General features: G+C 44.6%; 5 protein-coding genes across 6 annotated transcripts; 3 read left to right on the top strand and 2 right to left on the bottom strand.

The window, feature by feature from the left end:
• Window positions 1-3,977: 3,977 nt before the first annotated feature.
• On the top strand, window positions 3,978-5,490 carry LOC111082904 (fibrinogen-like protein 1). Its single transcript, XM_022379146.2, has 2 exons — window positions 3,978-5,137; window positions 5,211-5,490. The coding sequence occupies exons 1-2, from the start codon at window positions 4,059-4,061 to the stop codon at window positions 5,353-5,355; spliced, it is 1,224 nt and encodes a 407-aa protein (XP_022234838.2). The 5' UTR covers window positions 3,978-4,058; the 3' UTR covers window positions 5,356-5,490.
• Window positions 5,491-6,436: 946 nt separating this feature from the next.
• LOC111064738 (WD repeat-containing protein 82) lies at window positions 6,437-7,525 on the top strand. The gene is given in 2 exon segments (XM_022352502.2): window positions 6,437-6,949; window positions 6,951-7,525. Coding segments are annotated over 2 exon segments (954 nt in total). The 5' UTR covers window positions 6,437-6,493; the 3' UTR covers window positions 7,449-7,525.
• A 6-nt stretch (window positions 7,526-7,531) lies between these two features.
• LOC111064737 (mitochondrial ribosome-associated GTPase 2) lies at window positions 7,532-8,795 on the bottom strand. The gene is made up of 2 exons (XM_022352501.2): window positions 8,626-8,795; window positions 7,532-8,569 (listed from the first exon to the last, which is right to left on the bottom strand). Exons 1-2 carry the CDS (start codon window positions 8,770-8,772, stop codon window positions 7,568-7,570), a joined length of 1,149 nt encoding a protein of 382 aa, XP_022208193.2. The 5' UTR covers window positions 8,773-8,795; the 3' UTR covers window positions 7,532-7,567.
• A 36-nt stretch (window positions 8,796-8,831) lies between these two features.
• On the top strand, window positions 8,832-9,925 carry LOC111064739 (haloacid dehalogenase-like hydrolase domain-containing protein 2). The gene is made up of 4 exons (XM_022352504.2): window positions 8,832-9,004; window positions 9,073-9,369; window positions 9,442-9,658; window positions 9,714-9,925. The coding sequence occupies exons 1-4, from the start codon at window positions 8,868-8,870 to the stop codon at window positions 9,876-9,878; spliced, it is 816 nt and encodes a 271-aa protein (XP_022208196.2). The 5' UTR covers window positions 8,832-8,867; the 3' UTR covers window positions 9,879-9,925.
• On the bottom strand, window positions 9,918-13,377 carry LOC111064735 (alanine--tRNA ligase, cytoplasmic). 2 transcript variants are annotated; one of them, XM_022352499.2, is made up of 3 exons: window positions 13,281-13,377; window positions 12,015-13,020; window positions 9,918-11,956 (listed from the first exon to the last, which is right to left on the bottom strand). In XM_022352499.2, exons 2-3 carry the CDS (start codon window positions 13,007-13,009, stop codon window positions 10,051-10,053), a joined length of 2,901 nt encoding a protein of 966 aa, XP_022208191.1. In that variant the 5' UTR covers window positions 13,010-13,020; window positions 13,281-13,377; the 3' UTR covers window positions 9,918-10,050. The 2 variants fall into 2 exon arrangements, with proteins under 2 accessions (XP_022208191.1, XP_022208192.1); XM_022352500.2 differs by having other exon boundaries at window positions 12,015-13,023; window positions 13,281-13,373.
• Between the last annotated feature and the right edge of the window lie 11 nt (window positions 13,378-13,388).

The following is a 13,388-nucleotide window of genomic DNA, read 5'->3' as shown; positions in this document are numbered from 1 at the left end:
GGGGGGGGGGGGGGGGGGGGGGGGGAAGGGGAGGGGGGGGGGGGGGGGGAAAAAAAAGGGGGGGGGGGGGGATTTGGGGGGGGGGGGGGGGGGAGGGGGGGGGGGGGGGGGGGGGGGGGGGGGGGGTGGGGGTTTTTGGGGGGTGTGGGGGGGGGGGCGGCAAAAAAATGTGGAAATTTTTTTTTGAAAAAAAAGAAGGAGGGGGGGGGGGGGGGGGGGGGGGGGGGGGGGGGGGTGGGGGGGGGAAAAAAAAAAAAAAAAAAAAATTTTATTAATATAGAAATAAAAAAAAGAAAGATCCCATAATATGTATTAAGCTTTTCCTTGGTTTCAGTGGTGGTGTTTTTTCCGCAAAAATAATGCACGAGGAAGCTGGCTATCAGTGGCTGTAAAACACAAACCAACTGGCGCTGCTGCTTCAAATTTTGAAAGGTATCAGCTAATAGATGCCTGTTGACAGAAAAATTATTGCCATATCAATTAAGTGGCGAGAAGTTCAAAAGGTCTCGGACTTATTGATCTTAGTTCTGAAATTTAAATTTATTGCAGCCCTGCAATTAAAACTCCGATAAAGGCAAAACGTCGAAGATTTTTACAAGGCTCGCCTCTCCAGAGCTCACCAAAGTTCAACAATATAAATTGATAGTATACTATGTACATGTTATTGTTCTTTATATCCGTTGCAATTGTTTCCAAGAAATTAAGTAAATATTGAAATTATAACGAATAATAATGAAATATTTTTAGTTCTACATAAGAAACTCGGTGCAAAAAGAAGACGATTAAAGACGCCAAAGGCTGGGTCAGTATTCAAGAGATTACAGATTACAATATGAATACATAAATAACGATTCAAAGAAAGAAAGCAAGCGGATAGCTTGCACAACTTTCAGATACTCTTGCTAGTCTTTTGATTCTATGTCAGATAAGAGAGATTCCATAAATTCTTGTGGCTCTCCTAAATTGAGGATATGGATATAATGGCAATGATATGGAATTTTATTTAATTTAGTATTATAAATGAATGAACGAAAGCGATAAGATATTTAGTATACCCTGCTTTGTTCCTTCAAACCACTTTATATATATATATATATGTATATAAAAGTACAGATTAGTATGTTTGCTCTGCGTATGTTCGTATGTTCCCTGGAGATTAAAATGACGTTGGTAAATCTACAAACATATCTACACAAATACATGTACATATGTATGTATTAAGCATGTCGTATAAGCAAAGGGATTTAATTCATAGACATTTTTGTATGGGACTTTACTTTGAAATCAGTTCAGTTGTGCATGGACAGTGCGACAGTTCAGTGAAACATGTGGCTCTTGGATTTTGCTGCAAGGGAAATCCACCGTCACCACGGTAGGATTTCCCTTGCAGAAAATCCAAAACTGGAAGGCTTTCAAAAATGGATTTGAAGACATCCCTGGGACTGGAAAAAATCCATCTACTGACCCTGGCCCAGCCTCACGAGTTGTACATCTGACTTCGAGAATGGAACCACCAAATATGGTCGCTGCGATGATTTCAAATTAGGAAGCAAAAGTGAAGCCTACGAACTGATGTCGCTGGAAGAATATTCAGGAACAGCCGGAGATGATGCCCTTATTCACCATCTAAACATGAAATTTACCACATTGGACCAGGATAATGACACGAATGAGGTTTTGGTTTTTTAATTGCTATAGATGGTATGTAATCATATTTTATTCAAAACAATCGCTGCTAATTGATTTTGTTATTTTAATTTTCTCATTGTTATTATTGTGCATCTCCGGCTGTTCCTGAATATTCTCCCAGCGGCTTCAGTTCGTAGGCTTCATTTTCGCTTCCTACTTTGAAATCATCGTAGCGAGCATATTTGGTGGTTCCACTCACATCTCGAAGTCGGATGTCCAACTCGTGAGGCTGGGCCAGGGTCATTAGATGGATTTTTTCCAGTCCCAGGGATGTCTTCAATGGAAATTATTATGACAAAATCCAAAAATCTAAATAATGGCACCAATCGGGGTTCTTGGAAGAACTATAACTACACCATCTCGCTCACATTTTCTCAAATGATGATAAGACCAAAACCGTTATAAAATAAGTACTCTTTAATGATGGATTAATAGTTAAGTTAATGCTGAAAGACGATTATACCTCTACAAATAAAATTTCTGCTAAAAAGTTAACAATTAAATAATAAAAACGAGAAGGAACGTGTGAAACGCTTCTGGGGGCGGGACTCTACTTTTATACCCGTACTCATTCAGTATATAAATTTTTGAGCTTATGAGTTATGTAGAATTTTTAGACATTTTACATTTAAAATTTGTTGCTACATCTGTTATTTACATCTACAATGTATATTCTACATCAAACATGTAGATTCTACATGTAAAATGTAGATTCTACATCTCCTCCGCTAGAGGGCGCAGTGTAGCAGTGTGATATCACATGTGTCTGGAAACCAAATTTGGTTTCTCTAGCTCTTATAGTCTCTGAGATCTAGGCGCTCATCAAGACGGACAGACGGACATGGCTATACCGACTTGGCCATTGATGCTGATCAAGAATATATGTATATACTTTATGGGGTCGGAAACGTTTCCTTCTCTGCGTTGCACACATCCACTTTTACCACAAATACAATATACCCCTTAACTCTTTTTTGAGTACGGGTATAAATATCCCATAATTCATCTTTGACCCATTTGAGCAAGAATTATTTATATGTATAAGATACAAGATACTTCACAACACAAATATTTATTGCATACGATAAATATATAAATAATCATGAACTTCCAAGTCACTCATTCTTTATTCTATTAAGAATTTGGATGGATTTATTACAAGTTAGAGGCGACATAGCCATCGGTATGGCTTCTTTGCTGTCCAATAAAAAATTTAATTATTTTGGCTATTTTTTTGTCAAGTCGTTCGAGTCTGATGGAAAAAACCCAAAGAAGGGATCAAAATAGGTGATCTTTGGTGTCTACGTCTGCTCGTATTATCAACATTTTAATGGGTATTCGGTGGCATTCCGGTCATTTGATTGCGCTTGTATGAATATTAGAGATAGACTGAAGTCCATTCTAGAAACTAATGGTTAAAACAATTTAATCCTGATCTTTAAACACATTAAAATGGTACATTTCGTAGGAGAGAAAATGAGAGAAAAAGTATTCGCTGTGAGAAAACATGGCAAAAAATGATTGCCAACATAATCCATCAAAGATTTTTAGCTTGCAGCCAAACAGTATAGAGTAAAATGGATTTGCGCAAGGCACAAGATCCCAAACATCGGCCTTGAAATATACAATTTCATTGTTGTTTCTATTTATAAGAATCTCCGGGAAAAATAATACCATTAAAGACGCCAAAGTCTGAGTTAGTATTCCAGAGATTACAGCAAATACCGATTAAAATAAAGAAAGCGGATAACTTTAACAACTTTCAGATACTCTTGCTATTAAATTGATTCTATGACAGATAAGTTCCTAAATTCTTGTATAGGATCTGTTCTAAATTGAGGATATGGAAATAATGGCAATGATATGGAATTTCATTTAATTTAATATTATAATTGAAAGAACGAAAGCTATAAGATGATTAGCAACCCGGCCTTGGTCCTTTTAATTTTAATTCGATTCCATTCCGGATGCGTCGAACAACTTAAATATATAAAAAGACATATGTAGATACATAATGTATAAAAAGATAAAAATTGTTTCTCAACGCTGTTCGCTGAAGTTTTAAATATAAATATGTATATGTGTACAAGAGCGTACCCTGGCAGGGGAGGGATGAAGCTGCCCCCATCCATTAAGCAAATTTTTTGGTAAGAAAAACAAATTTTAATTGAATGAAATTTCTTTTGTTTAAGTTATTTTATGTGAAAGAGGTGCCGCCGCCTCTTCGCGAAATCCTGGTTACGCCCTTGTATGTATACTGTATTAAGCATGTCGTATGAGCAAAGTGATAGCAATAAATATATTTGCATGGGACTTGAATTTTGAAATCAGTTCAGTTTTGCATCGACAGTGCGAGAGTCCAGTGAAATATGAAGTTCTCGACGTTTCTGGTCATCATCCTTTGGATGTTTCTACAAGGGAAATCCTCACTCGCCAGTGAATACAAAATGGAACAGGAAGTTACCATCCTGGAGCAGTGCCATGGATATTGTTTCTCAGTCCTCCAGCCATTCCTCGATCATTTACTCCAGTTTAAAGAGGCCAATTATGAAATGAATTTGCAGAGTCAGTTACTAAAAAGCATGACTGAAATAAAAAACAATGTCGAACAAATGAAGGTGATGGCCGAGCCAACTAAGGATCTCAGAGAGCAAATTAAGGGCAAAGACGAACAGATCAAGGTAAAAGAAGAGCAACTCAACGGCAAAGATAAACAGATCAAGGTAAAAGACGAGCAAATCAGAGACAAGGACGAACAAATCAAGGATCTCAGAGAGCAAATCAACATCAAGGACAAACAAATCAATTTGAAGGACGAACATATCAAGGATCTCAGAGAGCAAATCAACAACAAAGACAAACCAATTAATCTGAAGGACGAACAAATCAAAGACAATGAAGAGCAAATCAACGGCAAATCAACGGAACAAATCAATTATCTCATAGATGATGTGAAGATTATTTCTTGTCTCAATAGTGGCCCAGATGGCATTTTTCAGATGACTTTCAAGGGAATGGAGCCGTTCCAAAGTCGCTGCGATTTGTCTCGATGGACGGTCATTCAACGGCGTATCAACGGAAGTGTTAATTTTAATCGCAAGTGGAAGGCTTACAAAGATGGATTTGGAGACATCCGGGGAGAGTTTTTCCTGGGACTGGAAAAAATCCATCTAATGACCCTGACCCAGCCTCACGAGTTGTACATCCGACTTCGAGACGTGAATGGAACCACCAAATATGCTCGCTACGATGATTTCAAAGTAGGCAGCGAAAATGAAGCCTACAAACTGAAATCGGTGGGAAAGTTTTCAGGTACAACCGGAGATTCACTAACTTACCATCTAGACGGGAAGTTTTCTACATTGGACCGGGATAATGACCATGCAAGTAAATTTAATTGCGCAGAAAGTCATGGAGGTGGTTGGTGGTTTAAAAACTGCGCTCATAGGTACTCATATTTTATTCAAAATAAACGCTCTTAAATAAGACGAATTTATCATATTATTTTCTTATTGTTACAGTTCCCTCAATGGAATTTATTATGACGGTGGTAAAAGAACTGCCTCTCGACGTTTTGGCCTTGAATGGGGCTATTGGCGTAACTACACGAGTGACTACAACAACTCCCTTTTATTTTCTGAAATGATGATAAGACCAAAACCGTAAAATGAGTACTCCTCTTTAAGGATATTTCAATAGTTAAATAATTGCTGAAAAACGATTATAGCTATCCAAATTCAGTCAAAGCTAAAATATGTCATCATTGTGCACGAAATGTATCAAAATTCTACAGCAAACAGTGCAACAGGATATTATTGAATTTTATTTATAACAAAATTAACTGAATACACACACAAAAAAAATATAACTCCGTTTAAACAATTACAATAAACAACTTTGGTGCGCATTTTTGTGTACCCTCTTTGTTGTACCAATCCAACAATGGCTTTCCTTAAAAAAGCTAGATTGCATAAAATTGATTCTTTAATAAGAATGTAATAACAAAACTTGGTCGTAAACATAGTTATTGGTTTCTAAGAAAATAACTATGGTGCTTAAATACTCATTTATTCTTGGGTATTCGTGGAGGTACAATTATTTTTTCATTAAACTATTATAAAATTTCATCAAGCCGTAAAGAATCAGCCCTTAGTGGGTTAAATTGAATATGTGAATTTGTGAATGTATGTATATTAAAAGTGTATATACAGTTCCATATATGTATATTATTTAGTATATATGTACAACTAAAAATCAACTTTTTAATCATTAAAATATGAAAATTTTTAAATTATTCTATTTAACTAAAAACATCGATGTTTGAGAAAAATCATCGATGTCTGCAGCGATCCTGAACCGGGCCAACTATCTAGTAATATTAAACTGAATATCAAAATTGACGAATTTCATATCACAAAATATCATGGTATGGCACCCCGCTGCAACTACGAATTGCACGAGTCTGGCAACGCCACAAAACGACGTCACATTCGTTTTATGTTGTTTTTGTTTGAACCTTAATATCTAAATAATCCAATAAAAAGGACTTCTAAAAACTTGCCAATCTTGTAGAAAATTTATCTATCTATCGGATAAAATTATTTGTTTTGGGTTGAGAGTCCCAGCTAGCTAGTAATATTAAACCGAATATAAAGATCGAGGAATATCAACGTTGAATGTTTTGAAAAAACAATCGATACTATCGTGATAGTATCGGGCTCTAATAATTATTAAAAGGTTTGACACCTCTAGCCTCGCGTTAAAAAATTATTGAAAATAAAAAAAAATTGTTTTGGGTGCGAAAATGAAAATAAAACTAATTGATTCAGTTGTGCGGAGCTTCAAGGTGGCGAAAATATTTCGCGAAAACACCGACAAAATCAATGCAATCGATTTTGCACCAAACGGAGAGCATTTAATTTCCTGCAGCGAGGACGACCAAATTGTGATCTACGACTGCGAAAAGGGAACACAGTCCCGCACGGTCAACTCAAAGAAGTACGGAGTGGATTTGATACACTTTACACATGCCAACAACACGGCCATACACAGTTCCACCAAAGTGGACGACACCATCAGATATCTGAGTCTGCACGACAACAAATATCTGCGCTACTTTCCCGGCCACACCAAAAAGGTCATCTCGCTGTGCATTTCACCAGTGGAGGACACCTTCCTATCCGGCTCATTGGACAAGACACTGCGACTGTGGGACCTTCGCTCACCAAATTGCCAGGGCCTGATGCACCTATCGGGACGGCCCCATTGCCGCCTACGATCCAGAGGGACTGATCTTTGCAGCCGGCGTCAATTCGGAGAGCATAAAACTATACGACCTGCGGTCATTTGACAAGGGTCCCTTTGTCACCTTCAAGCTGAACCAGGAGAAGGAGTGCGACTGGACCGGCCTAAAGTTCTCGCGGGATGGCAAAACTATATTGATCAGCACAAATGGGTCGGTTATACGTCTGGTGGACGCCTTCCATGGCACACCACTGCAAACATTCACCGGCTATCCGAATAACAAAGGCCTGGCCATCGAGGCCAGCTTCAGTCCGGACTCGCAGTTCATATTCTCGGGCAGCACAGATGGCCGTGTGCATATCTGGAATGCTGACACGGGCAATAAAATATCTGTGCTAAACGGCGATCATCCCGGCCCTGTGCAGTGCATTCAGTTCAACCCAAAATACATGATGTTGGCCTCGGCGTGCACAAACATGGCCTTTTGGCTGCCCACATCAGAGGAGGGCCCGTAAATAATTGCAGCTTATCATTTGTCGTACATTATAGGATAAAATAATATTTACTTTTACAATAAAAATAAAATCTGAAAACTTACAGCAGGATGGATTGCTCTCTCTCTCGCTCTCTCTCTCTAACTAGTAGATCTTTCCTGCGCTTTGTGGCGGTCGAAGTTCAAGCGGATGCTGCTTAGCAGTTGGACGAGATTTTTGCCCATTTTGGCGCTAATGCCGAGCACTGGATTCTGAAGCCTGCGCTGCAGTTCCTCAAAGTTGGCGGCACTGTCGTCCATGTCGATTTTATTGGCCACCACCAGCTGCGGGCGACTCGCCAAGCTGCCGCCAAACTGTCGCAGCTCGTGCATAAGCTGTTCATAGTGGGTCCAAGGCTCGGGTGCACTGGCGTCCAGCACAAAGAGCAGCAGAGTGCAACGCTCGGCGTGCTTGAGGAACTGTATGCCCAGGCCCTTGTTGAGATGTGCATCGGGCACGAGTCCTGGCAGATCGGCAATGGTGAGCTGCACCAGATCGTCATACTGGACGGTTCCCAGGTGCGGCCGTAGCGTGGTAAACGCATACGGCGCAATCTTTGGCTTGGCACGGGTTAGGGCATTCAGCAAGGTGCTTTTACCGGCATTTGGATAGCCAATTAAGCCGACATCGGCCATGCTGCGCAGCTCAATGGTGTAGGAGATATCCTCGCCAGTTGGTCCATATTCGCAGACCTTGGGACTGGTCTCCTTGTCTGTGGTAAAGAAGCGGTTACCCTTGCCGCCGGCTCCACCGCGCGCCGCCACGAACATCAAGTCCGCGTGCCCCAGATCTCCGACAATCAGACCCTGGGAGTTCCGGATGACCGTGCCAATTGGTACCTTAATGACAGCATGCTTGGCATTCTTGCCATGGCAGTCCATGGCGTTTCCACGTTCCCCCTCCTCGGCACGCAGCACGCTGCCAACGTGATTGAAGTTGCGCACATCGTTGGAGGCCTGAAAGACCACATGGCCACCGTTGCCGCCATCTCCGCCGTCCGGTCCGGCACGCTCGTTGCACCACAGCTGCAGGAAGGAGACGCATCCATCGCCGCCCTTCCCGCCAACAGCACGCACCCGCTTGGCATCCGAAAAGTATTGCGCCTAAAAATGAACAGAAACAGTTATGTAAATTCCACATTGACTCTGGGCCCTCGAACCTCTTTGCGGGTGGACTTTGGTTTCTTTGGACGCAGCGCAATCGCTGCTTTGCAGTAGTTTAATTGCTGTCCCCTTTGGGCAACAGCATTCTTAGATATTTCAATAAATTGGCGCAGCAGAAGCGATCGGCCGGTGGAAAACAACATTGCTGAAAGTACCGGTTGAGATGAACAGCTGGTATGCAGCAGAAGAGCGATACTTCCATGGCAAAAGTATCGATGCCTTGTCGGAAATTTATTAAATGTTTTTTTGTGGGCGTGGGACTGGAATAGCAGGACAACTAAGAAGGATGTCCATTAAAGCGGCGCTCATAGATCTCAGTGGCACGCTGCACGTGGAGGATGAGCCCACACCGAACGCAGTTGAGGCATTGGTCAGGTATACCTATCGAAGCAAAACATATTTAACAATATAATTCGTGTGTAATTTTGTATGCCCATATACAGATTGCGTGAGTCTGGAGTGACGGTTAAATTCGTCACAAATACCACCAAGGACTCAAAGGGGACATTGCACGAACGTCTCTGTAGGATTGGCTTCCAATTGGACCGCTCGGAGATCTACAGTTCTTTGAGTGCCGCCGTCACCTTTGTGCAAACTGGAAAATTAAATCCATACTATCTCCTGTCGGAAGATGCACGCCAGGACTTTCCGCCAAAGGATCCCAATCGTTGCCAGGACTCGGTGGTTGTTGGCCTGGCGCCCAAAGCATTCAACTATGATCAAATGAACAAGGCTTTCAAGTACGAAAAGTGTCCCAAGGGGGGGCAACTTCTGGTATGGTTAATTAATTTGAGTCCCTTTCTCTGCCGCAGTGTGCTGCTGCAGCAAAAGGAGCACCAGCTGGTGGCCATACATCAGGGTAAATACTACAAACGTTCGGATGGCATGGCCCTGGGTCCCGGCTGCTTTGTCAAGGGTCTGGAGTATGCCACAGGATGCACGGCCAAGCTGATTGGCAAACCGAATCCATACTTCTTCGAAGGGGCTCTGGATGGCCTGGACCCATCCTCATGCGTCATGATAGGTGATGTAGGCAAAGGCCAACCTTTAAATGTTCGATTGTGGCTTTAAATTCTGTTTGTAGGATGCCAATGATGATATTGGCGGTGCAATGGCCATGGGCCTACAGGGCATACTCGTGAAGACTGGAAAATATCTGCCAGATGTCGTACTGTCGCCGCCACCCACAGCTCTCGTGGAGAATTTCGCCGAGGCAGTTGATTGGATACTCAAGAAAAATCAAACCTAAAACCGAATAAATAAATAAAAACGGCTCAACGGCTTATAATAAGTGTATACAAAATGCTTTAGTTTTATAAATAAGCGATAAAAATTCGTTTGAAATGCTGTTTGGAACAGATCAAAGCAGTATGCAAAATTTCTGAGTAATTATAGGACTTTCTCTGGATATCTGTGAGCGCTTAGGCCAACTTTGACTGGGCAAACTTGGTGGCCAGCTGAAGGATCTCCTCGATGCGCTCGTAATTGCTGCCCGATGCCTGTGCGGACTCTGGCTTACCGCCACCCTTGCCGCCCAGAGTCGGGGAGACATGCTGCACCCATTCATTGGCCTTCAGACCCTTCTCGACAGCACTCTTCGGCACCGAGCTCAGGCAGAATATCTTCTTGGAGTCCGCATCAACGGAGAAGAACATGGCTGCAGCATCGGGCAGCTGGGTGCGCACCTGCTTGAGTGCGGCATCGAGTGCCTTGGTGTTGTTGAACGCCTCCAGCTGCTGAACGAGCAAATTTGCACCGGGATTGGCCTCGCACAGTTCCTTGGCACGCTCCACCACATTCACAGAGACGGCTGCCCGCAGGGTGCGCTCCTTGTCGTCCAGCGTCTTCTTCAGACCCTTCAGCAAGTTGCGCATCTCATCCTTTTTCACATACGGAACCGTGGCATGGGATATCTGTTCTGTGAGCTCGACAATCTCCTTGACATGCGCCTTGGAATCCTTGCCCGATTTGTCCGCATCTATGGTGGCCTTCAGCTTGACAATCTCCTGCTCGAAGGCCTCCGATTTCTTGATGGCCTTCAGGGCTTCCGGTCCGGTCAAGGCAACAATACGGCGAATACCCTTGGCTATGGCCTCCTCGCTGCTGATGACAAAATCTATGATGTGTCCCGAACGTCGCAGATGAGTGCCACCGCAAAACTCCACCGAGGTCTGCTCTCCGGCCTCGGCATCGGGATTCTGCTCAAGCTCGTCCACAGGCACGCCAAACGAAATGACTCGCACTGGATCGGGATAGACCTCGTCAAAGACCGAACGCAGACCGCGTATACGCTTGGCCAGAGCCAGCTTCGACTCCTTGGCGTAGATGGGGACATTCTTGTAGACCATCTCCTTGGTTAGCTGCTCCGTCTTGGCCACCTGTTCGATGGTCATGGCGGCCTTGGTGTTGAAATCGAAGCGCAGCTTCTCTGGCACCACCAGCGAGCCCTTCTGTTCTGTGTCCTTGCCCAGGACCTGCAGCAGGCAGTGATTGAGGGCATGCGTAGCCGAATGGTTCTTCATGGTGAGCCAACGACGCTCCTCGTCGATATGCAGCTGCAGCTCATCACCGACTTTCAGGGTGCCCTCGACAACGCCAATGTGCAGAATGTAACCGCCCCGATTGTAGACACGATCGACCAGGAACTCATTGGCCTCGTCGCTCAGCTTGACAAATGCACCCTGATCGAAGATCTGGCCACCGCTCTCCGCATAGAAGTTCGTCTTGTCCAGGACAATGCCCGCCTTCTGGCCATTGCTGATCTCGTTCACGAACTGATTCTCGTAGCGGAGAGCCACAATTTTACTTGTGCATTCCTGATAGTTGTAGGCGGAGTCCCGCTCCTCCGACACAGCTTCGTATTTGTATTTGAACGAATCGTTTGTGGGTGGCACGCCCTGCTCCTGCAACTGTGAGATGGCATGCACATCCAGATTGATTTCATCAATTTTACTGGCACCCTTGCCCTGCGAGAGCACATAGGAGTTCTGTTTGGCCGCCTCATAGCCGGCCATGTCGATTTCCAGCGACTTCTCCTCGGCCATCAGTTGGGTGAGATCCACGGGAAAGCCGTAGGTATCATAGAGTCGCCATGCAACATCTCCGGGTATGATGGACTGGCTGCCCAGCTTCTCAATGGTTCGATTAAGTAGATTGCGGCCGCGCGTCAACGTTTTCAGGAACTGCAACTCCTCCTCATTGATGATGTCAATGATGTGTTGTGGGTCCCGCTTGACCTCCGGGAAGGCATCGCCCAGCAGATCGACAACGGTGTTTACCAGCGTGCCAAAGAAGCCAGGCTTGGCATTCAGTTTCTCTGTGGCATAGCTGTGGGAAAAGATAAGCTCTTAAGGGTTCTAAAACGCTCTGCAATTTCTTTGCTCACCGCACTGCACGTCTGAGGATGCGACGTAGCACATAGCCACGACCAGTGTTGTCTGGTGTACCGCCATCAGCCAGGGCAATGGTGATGGTACGTGCGTGATCGGCCAGAACGCGATAGGCCATGTCAATGCCATCGACATCATCGGCACCCACGCGACCCTGGTACGCAGGAGCACCAGTGCCCGCCTGAATGGCCTCGAAGAGTGGCACAAACAGATCCGTGTCGTAGTTGGAGCGCTTGTTCTGGATGACCGAGACCAGGCGCTCGTATCCCATGCCACAGTCGATGTGCTTCTTGGGCAACTGCTTCAGGCTGCCATCGGACTCGCGATTGTATTGGATGAACACCAGATTCCAGATCTCCAGCACATCGGGATCGTCCATGTTGACCAGCTCCGGCACGCTGCGTCCACCGATGCGATCAAAGTGCAGCTCAGAGCAGGGTCCACAGGGACCGGTCTCGCCCATTTCCCAGAAATTGTCCTTCATGCTGCCCGGCAAAATGTGCTCCGGCTTCAGGCCCAAATCCAGCCACAATTGCTTGCACTCCAGATCGGGCTCCAGGCCGCTGGCCTTGTCGCCGCCAAAGTACGTCACATACAGACGATCCTTGGGCAGATTAAGGCGATCCGTTAGGAACTCCCAGGCCCACGTGCAGATCTCCTTCTTGAAGTAGTCGCCGAATGACCAATTTCCCAGCATTTCAAAGAACGTATGATGGTAGACATCCTTGCCCACATCATCCAGATCGTTGTGTTTGCCACCGGCACGGATGCACTTTTGTGTGTTGCACACACGCACCCACTTGGACATCTCGCTGTTGGGATCGGCGGTGCCCAGGAAGATGGGCTTGAACTGATTCATGCCAGCGTTGGCAAACAGCAGCGTTGGATCGTCCAGCGGTATGGTGCTGGATGAGTGCACATAAATGTGCTTCTGCTCCTTGAAGAAGCCCAGATAAGCGTCGCGCACCTCCTTGGCGGTCAAGTACTTCATTTTGTTGGGCGCTGCTGCAACGACAGGAGTACGAGGTTGGTGAATACAAAAAAAATGGTTGCCACGCGACAATTGGCTAAGGCTTTGTGAGCGCAGCGGCGCTCCCCTAACCCCAACGGAGGTCCAATAACCAAAGGCAGTGAAAGTCTCCACTGCTCTACGTGATGAAATTACACAACTATCAGGCAATTTAACAAGCAGTTGTTTGATTACCCATTGCAGATGATACCAGCAGAGCTCTGCGTATCAAAACAAGTTGTGTATTACTCACGTTTTCAACAATAAATGCAAATGCAAACAAATTTCGTCAGCCGACTGCAGCAACGTGTGCTACGTTCCGATACCTTTTGCGGCAAATCTAGCATCGAACGATGCTATC

Source organism: Drosophila obscura, unplaced genomic scaffold, assembly GCF_018151105.1.
Source record: "Drosophila obscura isolate BZ-5 IFL unplaced genomic scaffold, ASM1815110v1 contig_179, whole genome shotgun sequence".
Taxonomy (NCBI): domain Eukaryota; kingdom Metazoa; phylum Arthropoda; class Insecta; order Diptera; family Drosophilidae; genus Drosophila; species Drosophila obscura.
This window is presented reverse-complemented; position numbering and strand designations above follow the sequence as displayed.

What these genes read in the sequence shown, in the direction of transcription:
- LOC111082904 (XM_022379146.2), top strand. Translation starts at nt 4,059, where the DNA reads ATGAAGTTCTCGACGTTTCTGGTCATCATCCTTTGGATGTTTCTACAA. An exon ending in TTTAAAAACTGCGCTCATAG is followed by an intron (nt 5,138 to 5,210) that starts GTACTCATATTT and finishes TTATTGTTACAG; the next exon opens with TTCCCTCAATGGAATTTATT.
- LOC111064737 (XM_022352501.2), bottom strand. Translation starts at nt 8,772, where the DNA reads ATGTTGTTTTCCACCGGCCGATCGCTTCTGCTGCGCCAATTTATTGAA. An exon ending in CAAAGTCCACCCGCAAAGAG is followed by an intron (nt 8,570 to 8,625) that starts GTTCGAGGGCCC and finishes GTTCATTTTTAG; the next exon opens with GCGCAATACTTTTCGGATGC.
- LOC111064739 (XM_022352504.2), top strand. Translation starts at nt 8,868, where the DNA reads ATGTTTTTTTGTGGGCGTGGGACTGGAATAGCAGGACAACTAAGAAGG. An exon ending in GCAGTTGAGGCATTGGTCAG is followed by an intron (nt 9,005 to 9,072) that starts GTATACCTATCG and finishes GCCCATATACAG; the next exon opens with ATTGCGTGAGTCTGGAGTGA. An exon ending in CATGCGTCATGATAGGTGAT is followed by an intron (nt 9,659 to 9,713) that starts GTAGGCAAAGGC and finishes TTCTGTTTGTAG; the next exon opens with GATGCCAATGATGATATTGG.
- LOC111064735 (XM_022352499.2), bottom strand. Translation starts at nt 13,009, where the DNA reads ATGAAGTACTTGACCGCCAAGGAGGTGCGCGACGCTTATCTGGGCTTC. An exon ending in ATCCTCAGACGTGCAGTGCG is followed by an intron (nt 11,957 to 12,014) that starts GTGAGCAAAGAA and finishes CTTTTCCCACAG; the next exon opens with CTATGCCACAGAGAAACTGA.